We start from the raw sequence: 13,213 nt of genomic DNA on the forward strand, positions 1-13,213 counted from the left end.
GCGCCCCCAGCACTGTATGAGGTACCTCTAGACAGGTCCACAAACCACACTGTGTACTGGGGTACAAGAACATGGGGGAGTTGATTTCTCTGATCAAGTCTGACCCAGTGTACCTCAATCAGGAGCTCTGGCAAATCTTAGTACGTTCCCAGAAATCACTGAACAACCAAACTGAGCATGTGGGTCAAGCATGGCATGTGTGTGAGCTTGTCAAGCTTCAAAACCACCACCAGGTTACAGCCATTATCGCATGCTTGGTTGGAGGTTCAGCGTCAAAAACCACAGATCTGAGGTCTGTTATTTCTTTCAATTAGCTTCAGCAGAGCCTGTTGCTGCAAAGCTTCCAGTTTCCGTCTGATATAGATGGCGTGGTCTGATGTAGCACATCGGAGATGGAGGATGAGGAGGAGCAAGAGGAGGTGCAGGAACTGCTGGAGGAGATGGAGGAAACCCTGATAGAAGTAATCTTCATTGTCGGTAGCACGTGACGTGCCAGTGGGGGTTTTGGCCCTGGCCTCCACAATATTCACCCAGTATGCCGTCAGAGATATGTAGTGTCCCTGACGACAATTGCTTTTCCACGTGTCAGTCCTTAAGTGGACAATCTCAGTAATCGCGTTGGTAAGGGCACTGGCGATGTTCCTGGACACGTGCTGGTACAAGGCGGGGACAGAGTACTGAGGGACTAAATTTGTACACCTGTAGCAGGCCCTGTTTAGTTTTCAATTCAGAACAATGAAATTTCACACAACCGAAGTTCTACAGTATATATGACAATAGTCAATTTTTTAACAACCAAATTTGTACACCTGTAGCAGCCCAATTTTTCTTTTTTTATCTCAAGCCAGCAAAATTTCCCACAAAGCAGGTTATACAGTATGTATGACAATAGTGAACTATAGCAGGCCAAGGGTTTTTAAAAATTGTATACCACTGTAATTTTACACAAAGCACATTAAACTGTATGGATGATTAACTGAATCCAGGAAAAAATTTTGAACGTTTTTTTGGAGAACATGTAGAAATAGGCGACAGCCCCTGGTTTAATCTGCACCATTGCCTGCTAGGAGATGATGAACCCCAAGGACAGATGATCTCTCTGGGGTGGTAGCCCCATCTCAAGGAGCCTCTCCCAGGCCCGTTCATTTTGTAAGAAGGGTTCTCCCTTCTTCCTTTCCTTCTTGAATCACACTCTCCACATACCAGCAAAGTTTTGAGGAATGTGACCCTGGTTCCAGCCATTAGCTCTTGCAGCCTTTGAGGTAAGTGTTCCTTCTCTACTGCCCGCTGGTTGAACGAGATGTGATGACAGGTCCCAAACTCTTTTATGGACTCCGATCTCCGCTACCGGAGATACGCAATGACCTCCCCCGGGATGTCAACTCTCAGTTCTTTGTGGTTAGGGGGAACCCTAGCATGTCTCAAGCCCTGATGCTGGCTCACCTCCTCTTTTCTGACCAGTTTAGACCCTGCAGTCCGCTCACTAGCTGCTGGATCCTGGCTCTCCCTTCTGCAAAAGTCCCAGTGGTGAAGGCTGCAGCCTGAGTTTGGGCTTTGGTGGTTCTGGGAAAGATCTTGGTTCACCTCGTACACACGCGGCTCCGCTCCGCACACCTAGTACACACACGGCTCCGCTCCGTACACTCGCGGCTCCGCTCCGTACACCTCGTACACACACGGCTCTGCTCCATACACCTTGTACACACACGGCTCTGCTACATCCCCCCTGTAAACCCCTCCTGACCCCACACAGAAACTTCCCCTCATCCAGCACCATGACAACCAGCACAGCAGAGTCCTGCATACACTGAGGCCCTGATCATGTGACCCCTGACTCCTCCCCTCCTGTGACCTCATCACAGGTCCTGTGCGCACAGAGCAGCCATATATGTGGAGTGCGGCTCTGCGGGTGGAGGTAGGTGCTGGAGATCACATAGATATTGGGTGATTTTTCCTTCTTGTCATTGTCTGGTTTCCTCCATTTCTGTTCCCTGTTCTGGTTCTTTGCTATTTCATATAACTCCTGTGACTCCAAGTGACAAGGCCGAGGTATTTTCTTTCTAACCTGTAGATGTATTTATTTACTTACATTATATTCCACAGTAACTTAGTCGTCATCCGTGTCCTCAATAGGGATCATAATATAAATAGTAGTCATACAGAGTGTGGGAGGAAACCCAAGTAAACATGGAACCACTGAACAGCCATGCTATAGTGCTCCATCACATACAGTGGGGCAAAAAAGTATTTAGTCAGTCAGCAATAGTGCAAGTTCCACCACTTAAAAAGATGAGAGGCGTCTGTAATTTACATCATAGGTAGACCTCAACTATGGGAGACAAACTGAGAAAAAAAAATCCAGAAAATCACATTGTCTGTTTTTTTTTCATTTTATTTGCATATTATGGTGGAAAATAAAAGTATTTGGTCAGAAACAAGCAATCAAGATTTCTGGCTCTCACAGACCTGTAACTTCTTCTTTAAGAGTCTCCTCTTTCCTCCACTCATTACCTGTAGTAATGGCACCTGTTTAAACTTGTTATCAGTATAAAAAGACACCTGTGCACACCCTCAAACAGTCTGACTCCAAACTCCACTATGGTGAAGACCAAAGAGCTGTCAAAGGACACCAGAAACAAAATTGTAGCCCTGCACCAGGCTGGGAAGACTGAATCTGCAATAGCCAACCAGCTTGGAGTGAAGAAATCAACTGTGGGAGCAATAATTAGAAAATGGAAGACATACAAGACCACTGATAATCTCCTTGATCTGGTGCTCCACGCAAAATCCCACCCCGTGGGGTCAGAATGATCACAAGAACGGTGAGCAAAAATCCCAGAACCACGCGGGGGACCTAGTGAATGAACTGCAGAGAGCTGGGACCAATGTAACAAGGCCTACCATAAGTAACACACTACGCCACCATGGACTCAGATCCTGCAGTGCCAGACGTGTCCCACTGCTTAAGCCTGTACATGTCCGGGCCCGTCTGAAGTTTGCTAGAGAGCATTTGGATGATCCAGAGGAGTTTTGGGAGAATGTCCTATGGTCTGATGAAACCAAACTGGAACTGTTTGGTAGAAACACAACTTGTCGTGTTTGGAGGAAAAAGAATACTGAGTTGCATCCATCAAACACCATACCTACTGTAAAGCATGGTGGTGGAAACATCATGCTTTGGGGCTGTTTCTCTGCAAAGGGGCCAGGACGACTGATCCGGGTACATGAAAGAATGAATGGGGCCATGTATCGTGAGATTTTGAGTGCAAACCTCCTTCCATCAGCAAGGGCATTGATGATGAAACGTGGCTGGGTCTTTCAACATGACAATGATCCAAAGCACACCGCCAGGGCAACGAAGGAGTGGCTTCGTAAGAAGCATTTCAAGGTCCTGGAGTGGCCTAGCCAGTCTCCAGATCTCAACCCTATAGAAAACCTTTGGAGGGAGTTGAAAGTCCGTGTTGCCAAGCGAAAAGCCAAAAACATCACTGCTCTAGAGGAGATCTGCATGGAGGAATGGGCCAACATACCAACAACAGTGTGTGGCAACCTTGTGAAGACTTACAGAAAACGTTTGACCTCTGTCATTGCCAACAAAGGATATATCACAAAGTATTGAGATGAAATTTTGTTTCTGACCAAATACTTATTTTCCACCATAATATGCAAATAAAATGAAAAAAAAACAGACAATGTGATTTTCTGGATTTTTTTTTCTCAGTTTGTCTCCCATAGTTGAGGTCTACCTATGATGTAAATTACAGACGCCTCTCATCTTTTTAAGTGGTGGAACTTGCACTATTGCTGACTGACTAAATACTTTTTTGCCCCACTGTATATTCCATATACTACATAGTATCATAGTTAGCAAGGCCGAAAAAAGACATTAGTCCATCCAGTTCAGCCTATATTCCGTCAGAATAAATCCCCAGATCTACGTCCTTCTAAAGAACCGAATAACTGTAAGATACAATATTGTTATGCTCCGGGACTCACATCACACTTCTAGTAATTGAATATTTTGCATTGTATTTTGTATGTTTTTACACAGACTCATCTTCTTTCTGTTTAGATTTATTCAAGATCAGATACTAATAACTGTAATCTTTTCCATAATTTCCCTGACTGCCGAGCATGGATGGGGACAGAGACAAGATGACGGAGAGGCTCTTACACCTCACCCTAGAGATCCTCTTCCGGCTTACTGGAGAGGTGAGAGATTCTGATGACGTCACATTACATCATTCTTATCTATGGGAATAACAGATGGACAGAACTGGAGAGGTGAGGACTCTGGAAATGTCTGTAGTGAGATTTATTAATGTGTCTCTCTATAACCAGGATTACACAGTAGTGAAGAAGACCTCTAGTGAGCGCTGTCAGGCCCCTGTGTCTGAGGGATGGGGAAGACCCCTGAGCCCAATCACGGGGCCTCCACCTCACCCCCTGATACATGAGGACATCAATGACCAGAAGATCCTAGAACTCACCTACAAGATGATTGAGCTGCTGACTGGAGAGGTGACACTGCTGGGAATGCTGGGACATTATACTGTAACACTATGAAGGGATCGGGGGATGACGGTATCATTGTATGTGTCAGGTTGCTATAAGATGTCAGGATGTCGCCGTCTATTTCTCTATGGAGGAGTGGGAGTATTTAGAAGGACACAAAGATCTGTACAAGGACGTCATGATGGAGGTTCCCCAGCCCCTCACATCACCAGGTAATAGACAGGACTAAATACACACGGCCTATAATTATCTGTATGTAAAGAATTAATTCAGTCCTTGTATGTGTTTCCTCCAGATCTATCCAGTAAGAGGACAACACCAGAGAGATGTCCCCGTCCTCTTCTTCCACAGGACTGTAAACAAGAAGATCCCAATGTTCCTCAGGATCATCAGGTAGATGGAGAGAAGGTGTCATGAGATCTCCCCTATGATGTGTAGACGGCTGTGAAGGTCTTGTGCTCAGTCTTGTTTCATCCACCAGTATTATATGATTTATACTTGTGTAATGAGAACGGTGGAGATGGCAGGATTAGAGCTGATCATAGATGTGACTTCTCCATCTGTCTGTGACTTTTACAATATTTGTTTCAGGGTGAAGATCTGACCCATATTAATACTACAGAGACATATGTGAGGGGTGATGAGCAGTGTAAAGAGGAGATTCCTACATATGACTACCCAGGTAAGTAGTAACTACTAACTTCAGAGAATCCATATTTGTGAATACAAATATGCAGCTGTGTGAAAAAGTGTTTGCCCCCTTCCTGATTTCCTATTCTTTTGCATGTTTGTCACACTTAAATGTTTCAGATCACCAAATCTTTTTAAATATTAGACAAAGATAACACAAGTAAACGCAAAATGCAGGTTTAAATGAAGGTCTTTATTATTAAGGGAAAAAGAAATCCAACCTCTAACCCTACAGGGCCCTGTGTGAATAAGTGACAGCACCATAAACCTAATAACTGATTGGGCCATCTTTAGCAGCAACAACTGTAATAGAGCGTGTGTGATAACTGGCAATCAGTGTTTTACAACGCTCTGGAGGAAATTTGGCTGCTCATCTTTCCAGAATTGTTGTAATTCACCCACACGGGAGGGTTTCCGAGCATGAACCTCCTTTTTAAGGTCATGCCACAGCATCTCTATTGGATTAAGGTCAGGACTTTGACTAGGCCACTCCAAAGTCTTAATTTTACTTTTCTTAATCCATTCAGAGGTGGACCTGCTGTTGTGTTTGGGATGATTGTTCTGCTGCATAACCCAAGTGCGCTTCAGCTTGAGTTCATGAACAGATGGCCGGACATTCTCATTCAGGATTTTTTGGTAGACAGCAGAATTCATGGCTCCATTTATCTTAGCAAGTCTTCCAGATACTGAAGCAGCAACAGCCGCAGACCATCACACTACCACCCCCATATTTTACTGTTGGTATGATGCTTCTTTTCTGAATTCTGTGCTACTTCTACACCAGATGTAATTGGACATACACCTTTCATAAAGTTAAATTTTTGTCTCGTCAGACCAGAGTATTCTCCCAAAAGTCTTGAGGATCAACAAGATGTTTTCTGGCAAAATTGAGACGATCCTTTATGTTCTTATTGTTCAGCACTGGTTCTCGTCTTGGAATATTTTTTTGGGAGTGTTATATAACGTGAAAATTTAACACAAAGTACCGAATACTGTATGGATGAGTAAATGTGTACAGACAACTATTTCAATGCTTTTTGAAGTCTTCTATACCACCAAAATTTTACAGAAAGCACCTAATACTCTTTGGATGACTAATTGAATCTAGACCAATTTTTCCATTTTTTTTATCCATGTCTGTTTATCATTTGGGCCTGTGGGTGGCTGGAAACTTTCTCTTTTGTTCTAAGGCCTGTGGTATGGACAGCTGAAGGCTGTGCTGGGACAATGATGTGAAAGTGCCTGATGATGGTGCATCAAAATGTGCAAAGACACATTTGCAGGACGAGAGGTATCTGCGCCAGTGTCATGGATAGGGGACTGGGATCCACCTAACACAGGGGAAGAGGCAGTGGTGTCACCCACTGGCAGTGCTAGCACCAACCGTGGACCCAGGTGTTTGGCCCACCAAATCAGGTTCTTAGATGACATGTGCCTGATCATGCTGGTGTTGGTTATGCTCTTAGTAGTCAGGCCCCTGCTGATGTTGGCATGGCACGGGCTTCAAGTTGCCAATTTTTTGTCTCAGAACTCTCTCTGTAAAAAAGTCCCAGACTGGGGAACACCTAACTCTTTGACGGAGAAATTCAGGAGTGTCCGTGCTCTGTGGAACAGTTGTCCACTTTCTCCCTCTGGTCACCCCACTGCCTCTTCCTGCCTGTTTCGGTGCTGCCGATCCCTCCCACTCAGTGCTGTTGGCCTAACTTTGCATACCACATTCCCAGGTTGGGTCAGTGATTTCATCATCCACCACCTCAGTCTGGTCCCACTGACTTTTTTGACTTAACAACAACCTGACTTATCGGCAACTATGTCTCATCATCTTCCTCCATAGACAAAATTTACCGTTCCCCACCCTCATTTTCTTGTGGCCATGGCTGCTCTAAGTTTTGTGTATCACTAAACAGCATGTCCTCCTGTCCCTCTTGGAACATGCAGGGTGAGAAGCCACAATCAAGAAATTATGTTGTAAAGAGCTCCTCGGAGTGTTCTAGTGTGGGATCACTAGTCTCCTGGGACTCAACATGGTGGGAGTAAGGAGGTTCAGGGTTATGATTATGCGATCCAGACTGTTGGCTGGTGAGACTGGACCATGAGGAAGACTGTGTGGTGCTGCCAAGCGTGCTGGAAGCATTATCTGCTATCCAACCGACCACCTCTTCACACTGCTCTGGCTTCAGAAGTGGTGTACCATGCCCCTTGCAAAGTGGGACAGGAACCTATGTGTTGTGGATAGTTGTGTCTTGTGCTCCAGGAACAGGCGTAGTTGCACCTCCCTCATGTCCTCAATGTCTACATATGCCATCATTTGCACTTCCAGTTCCCTGTCCCTTACCACACGCCTTTCGCATTTTCTAATTGCTAGGTCTCTTGAAACCAAGTTGTGTTTTTTTCAACTTCAAGTTTTTTTAATTTTTGTGTTTAGAAACTTCAATACAAATAGTACAGGGGGTAAAATATAACTATAAATCTATGCATGACTACAAAACATTGGGGGGTATAGTGAGGGTTTTCCATCATTATCCCGATCAAGCATGTATTTTTCTTTATGAAAGCTAGAGAGGGGGTAGACCACAAATCAAAAGAGAGTGATTTATGAACATTGTTGTGATGACATCCCACATAATCTTCGTTGAGGGCTAGATGGTAGGCATCTGAGTTTTGGAAATCCATCCAATACCTCCAAATCACGGAGTATCTATGAACATCAATCGGTGAGAGGGCAATTGGATGAGATGCTCCTTCCTATTAAGAAGAGAAATCTCCACAAACCATTCCTCCACAGTCGCTGGAGTAGTGCTTTTCTAATGCCGCGGAATTACATTCCTAGCTGCCTGTATTAGGTAGCCTATTGACGACCTTTTATACATGCGTTTACTTATTGGTGACCTTGATGAGAAGAGGGCTTCTGGCATATCTATTCAGACCAGTTCTTTTCTCAATCAAGGACCACCACCAAGTTGTTTTTTTTTGTTTTGTTTTTAATTAAAAAAAAAAAAAATTGGTCACGTGCAGCAGTCAAAGCTTTTTTTTTGTTTAGTTTATCCTCTTGACGACCAGAGGTATCTTTGTTTTTTTTATTTTTCCGTCAATATGGCTGACACCAAACATGTCTAGGTTCTTTTTTAGCTAAGTGGTAAAAAAAATTCCAAACTTTGTTAAAAAAAAAAAAATTGCATCATTTTCTGATGCCCGTAGTGTCTCCATTGTTCTTGACGTTGGATGAGGGCTTATTTTTTGTGCGCCGAGCTGACGTTTTTAATAATACCATTTTGGTGCAGATACGATCTTTTGATCACCCGTTATTGCATTTTAATGCAATGTCGCGGCGACCAAAAAAACGTAATTCTGGCTTTTTTACTTTATTGCTACGCCGTTTAACAATCAGGTTAGTCTTTTTTTATTAATTGGGTGATTCTGAACGCAACGATATGTTTATAGTTGATTTTTATTGTTTTATTTTGAATGGGGCGAAAGGGGGGTGATTTGAACTTTTATATTTTTATTTTTTTTATATTTTTTAAAACTTTTTTTTCACTTTTGGCATGCTTCAATTGTCTCCACAAGAGACTAGAAAGTGCCATAACTCGATCGGCTCTGTTACATACAGTCGATGATCAGATCACCTGAATGTAGCAAAATTGCAGGCTGGCTCTGCACTCCAACCACCAGGCGGTGCTCATAGCAATACGACACTGACAGCCATAGAGATCTCCAGGAGACCTCTGGTTGTCATGCCAACTCATCGGTGACCCGCGATCACGTGAGGGGGGTCAACGGTGGGCGGATTTCCAGCACAATTGCCGTAAGCCCATGTTAAATGCCGCTGTCAGTTTGGCAGTGGCATTTAACGGGTTAATAGCCACAGGTGGATTGCGATTCCACCCACGGCTGTTCCAAGCACATGTCAGCTGTTCAAAACAGCTTGATATGTGCCGGAGCCCACATCAAATGGAGGGAGTCCGACATCGGCGTAAATTTACACCCGATGTCGGAAAGAGGTTAACATCACTGTCATGTGCTGCGAATCACGTAATACTCTATGAACAGTAACTCAATCCATAAACATTTTTCAACTCTTTTTTTTTTGGAGTGCTATATGCCACCGAAATGTGCCGAACAATGCCTAACTTAACATTGATCTAAATAAATACTACTTATTTTACCTGCTGGAGCTGGATCCTTCTTTCAACTTGAGAACAGTGCCTCCATGTCTGGCAAAGACGAGATCCTTTGCCCCGCTTCATGGAACTCATGAATTCCTAATTAAGGGTGAGCTGAACAATCCCCTTTTTTTTTTCCAGTTTCTGAGTAATTGAATACAGAAAAATGTATCAACTCTGTTTTGGAGTGTTAAATGTATGTGCTATATATCACAAAACACCTAATGCTCTATGGATGACAATATAGTAAAAATTTTTCACCCATAAAAATGTGATTGACTGCAAAGCCCTAATTCCTGCCAGTGACTGTATTCAACCATTCTCCCGGCTCGTACAACTCTGTCTCACTCCCTAGATTGTATCTGATACAAACAGCAAAGCACAAAATTAGCCCTTACAGGGGTTTTTAGTAAGATGGTTCAGTACCAGTATCAACACTACAGGACTCGCTGTATTGTGCAGACCCGCCTGGACAAGCACTCTCTTCCTCCAATGACAACTGTGCAGTGGCGTCAGTGTGCCGAGCCTCGCGGCTCCTGTCCTTTTATAACCCTTGATGATGTCACACGGCCAGCCAATACACAGTAATGCCACTACCAAGATGACTACGGCATTACAATGACTCACAGGCAATCCCTACATGCTTATTGGGATTGGCCATAACAGTCGCCAAACATGAAGAGTGAGGATTCGAGTTTGAAATCGAGCACCGACTAATGCTCGCTGAGTAACAAGCACATCCGAGCACCTAGATACTGGAGTGATATCCGATGTGGCTTGGCGATTGGTCATGTGTTTGATGGGCGGTATGTATCGCAGAGGAAGGTGGCCCTGTGGTGGAAGTTGGGCATGTTTTGCTCAGCAGATCTACTAATGAGGGTTTTTGCTATACATTGGGAGGCTTCCAGGTGACTTGGAGAGATGGGTGGGTCCAGTCACCTACATGCCCACCCAAGGGGAGTGGGTCTGAATGATGAAGCCTTTATGTGGTTGTGTATGTTTAAGGCCCTGCGGTGATGTCATCATCACCTGACCATTGCATATGATGTCACCTCACCTCTGGGTGTGGTTAGAGGCTACATAATTGAGCCTGTGTGTTTTGCACATGTGGCAGTGCTGGATAGTCTGAGCCAGAGGAAGGAGGCCTGTGAGATACCTCCGAAGTGGACGATCTGACAACCGTGAGTGTTACTGACCGGGGTCATTTGAGAGACTTTAAGGGATACCTCTGAGGATAAGAGGCATCCGGGAATCTGTGTGGCTGACACCAACAGGTAACGGACAGGGAGGATCCGTGGTATGCTGACCAGGGTCAGAAAGAGACTGTGTGTAGGCTATAGAGCCTGCCTGCTTGACGGAGCCAAGCCCTGTTTATGGACACTGTTATTTTGTTTTGCCGGATCTATAGGCTGTTTTACTTTTTGTTTGTGCTGCTGGGGATATGGAGTGAACTTTTAAGGAAAATAGAGTCCTCCTGCATGTTATATCGCTCCCGAGCAAGTACACCTCAACCCGCTAGTGACCGCTACGTCACACCGAGTATTACCAAGCATGTTCGCTCATCCCTACTCGCAATGCATTTTTAACCCTTCATTATAACTCAGGGCAGAAAAAAAACAAGATAAATAGCAAACTGGAAAAAAAAAAGTTTAAATGGTTCATAATATATACCATGTAGACCATTTTGGTCCAATATTCTCTTGATTCCTCTATGCTTATTCGACTCCTGGTAGCATCATTCACTTGCTGCTACAGTTTTTTGCCAATTGTTTTAAGTTCTTTGTGTTGTCAGGTTTTTAGCTGTGTTTTCCATTCTTAATTTAATATAATCCATATGTTGATTGAACACATCAACAATTACTATTGATGAAAACATTACACTTTCATGGATGACAACACAAAGTATGAATGCAAAAAGAAAATGCAGCTTCAATACAGACATGGCATATAACTATATGTATATATATATACAGTGTGGCAAAAAAGTATTTAGTCAGTCAGCAATAGTGCAAGTTCCACCACTTAAAAAGATGAGAGGCGTCTGTAATTTACATCATAGGTAGACCTCAACTATGGGAGACAAACTGAGAAAAAAAAATCCAGAAAATCACATTGTCTGTTTTTTTTTCATTTTATTTGCATATTATGGTGGAAAATAAGTATTTGGTCAGAAACAAAATTTCATCTCAATACTTTGTGATATATCCTTTGTTGGCAATGACAGAGGTCAAACGTTTTCTGTAAGTCTTCACAAGGTTGCCACACACTGTTGTTGGTATGTTGGCCCATTCCTCCATGCAGATCTCCTCTAGAGCAGTGATGTTTTTGGCTTTTCGCTTGGCAACACGGACTTTCAACTCCCTCCAAAGGTTTTCTATAGGGTTGAGATCTGGAGACTGGCTAGGCCACTCCAGGACCTTGAAATGCTTCTTACGAAGCCACTCCTTCGTTGCCCTGGCGGTGTGCTTTGGATCATTGTCATGTTGAAAGACCCAGCCACGTTTCATCATCAATGCCCTTGCTGATGGAAGGAGGTTTGCACTCAAAATCTCACGATACATGGCCCCATTCATTCTTTCATGTACCCGGATCAGTCGTCCTGGCCCCTTTGCAGAGAAACAGCCCCAAAGCATGATGTTTCCACCACCATGCTTTACAGTAGGTATGGTGTTTGATGGATGCAACTCAGTATTCTTTTTCCTCCAAACACGACAAGTTGTGTTTCTACCAAACAGTTCCAGTTTGGTTTCATCAGACCATAGGACATTCTCCCAAAACTCCTCTGGATCATCCAAATGCTCTCTAGCAAACTTCAGACGGGCCCGGACATGTACAGGCTTAAGCAGTGGGACACGTCTGGCACTGCAGGATCTGAGTCCATGGTGGCGTAGTGTGTTACTTATGGTAGGCCTTGTTACATTGGTCCCAGCTCTCTGCAGTTCATTCACTAGGTCCCCCCGCGTGGTTCTGGGATTTTTGCTCACCGTTCTTGTGATCATTCTGACCCCACGGGGTGGGATTTTGCGTGGAGCACCAGATCGAGGGAGATTATCAGTGGTCTTGTATGTCTTCCATTTTCTAATTATTGCTCCCACAGTTGATTTCTTCACTCCAAGCTGGTTGGCTATTGCAGATTCAGTCTTCCCAGCCTGGTGCAGGGCTACAATTTTGTTTCTGGTGTCCTTTGACAGCTCTTTGGTCTTCACCATAGTGGAGTTTGGAGTCAGACTGTTTGAGGGTGTGCACAGGTGTCTTTTTATACTGATAACAAGTTTAAACAGGTGCCATTACTACAGGTAATGAGTGGAGGAAAGAGGAGACTCTTAAAGAAGAAGTTACAGGTCTGTGAGAGCCAGAAATCTTGATTGCTTGTTTCTGACCAAATACTTATTTTCCACCATAATATGCAAATAAAATGAAAAAAAAACAGACAATGTGATTTTCTGGATTTTTTTTTTCTCAGTTTGTCTCCCATAGTTGAGGTCTACCTATGATGGAAATTACAGACGCCTCTCATCTTTTTAAGTGGTGGAACTTGCACTATTGCTGACTGACTAAATACTTTTTTGCCCCACTGTGTATATATAATATAATATATATATTTCCTCAAAATCTGCAATTACTACTGATGAGGTATTTTTTTTACTCAATTTTTGGTCTGCAGTACCATTATCTTTTTTAGATTCTTTCAATTACTGGTGTCATCATAGAACATGGAATCAGATAACCAAATAACAGAAGAGTCTCAGGAGGATGGAAGATCAGTGGCATGGGTGATGGGAATGCTTCTCACCTTCCTACTTGTGCAGATTTACTTCTTGTGAGAAAGATTTAGATCTATTGAA

General features: G+C 43.6%; 1 protein-coding gene across 1 annotated transcript in view; it reads left to right on the forward strand.

Annotated features, from left to right (window-relative positions):
• Positions 1-3,780: 3,780 nt before the first annotated feature.
• The window catches only part of LOC141055962 (uncharacterized), a 61,436-nt gene continuing 52,003 nt past the window's right edge, over positions 3,781-13,213 (forward strand). The window contains exons 1-5 of the mRNA XM_073552656.1: positions 3,781-4,212; positions 4,342-4,521; positions 4,604-4,727; positions 4,811-4,908; positions 5,107-5,197. Of these exons, the coding sequence (XP_073408757.1) occupies positions 4,135-4,212; positions 4,342-4,521; positions 4,604-4,727; positions 4,811-4,908; positions 5,107-5,197 (571 nt within the window). The 5' untranslated portion in view covers positions 3,781-4,134. The remainder of the gene's footprint in view (positions 4,213-4,341; positions 4,522-4,603; positions 4,728-4,810; positions 4,909-5,106; positions 5,198-13,213) is intronic.

Source organism: Dendrobates tinctorius, unplaced genomic scaffold, assembly GCF_039654945.1.
Source record: "Dendrobates tinctorius isolate UK_male_01 unplaced genomic scaffold, ASM3965494v1 ptg000192l, whole genome shotgun sequence".
NCBI classification, from domain to species: Eukaryota; Metazoa; Chordata; class Amphibia; order Anura; family Dendrobatidae; genus Dendrobates; species Dendrobates tinctorius.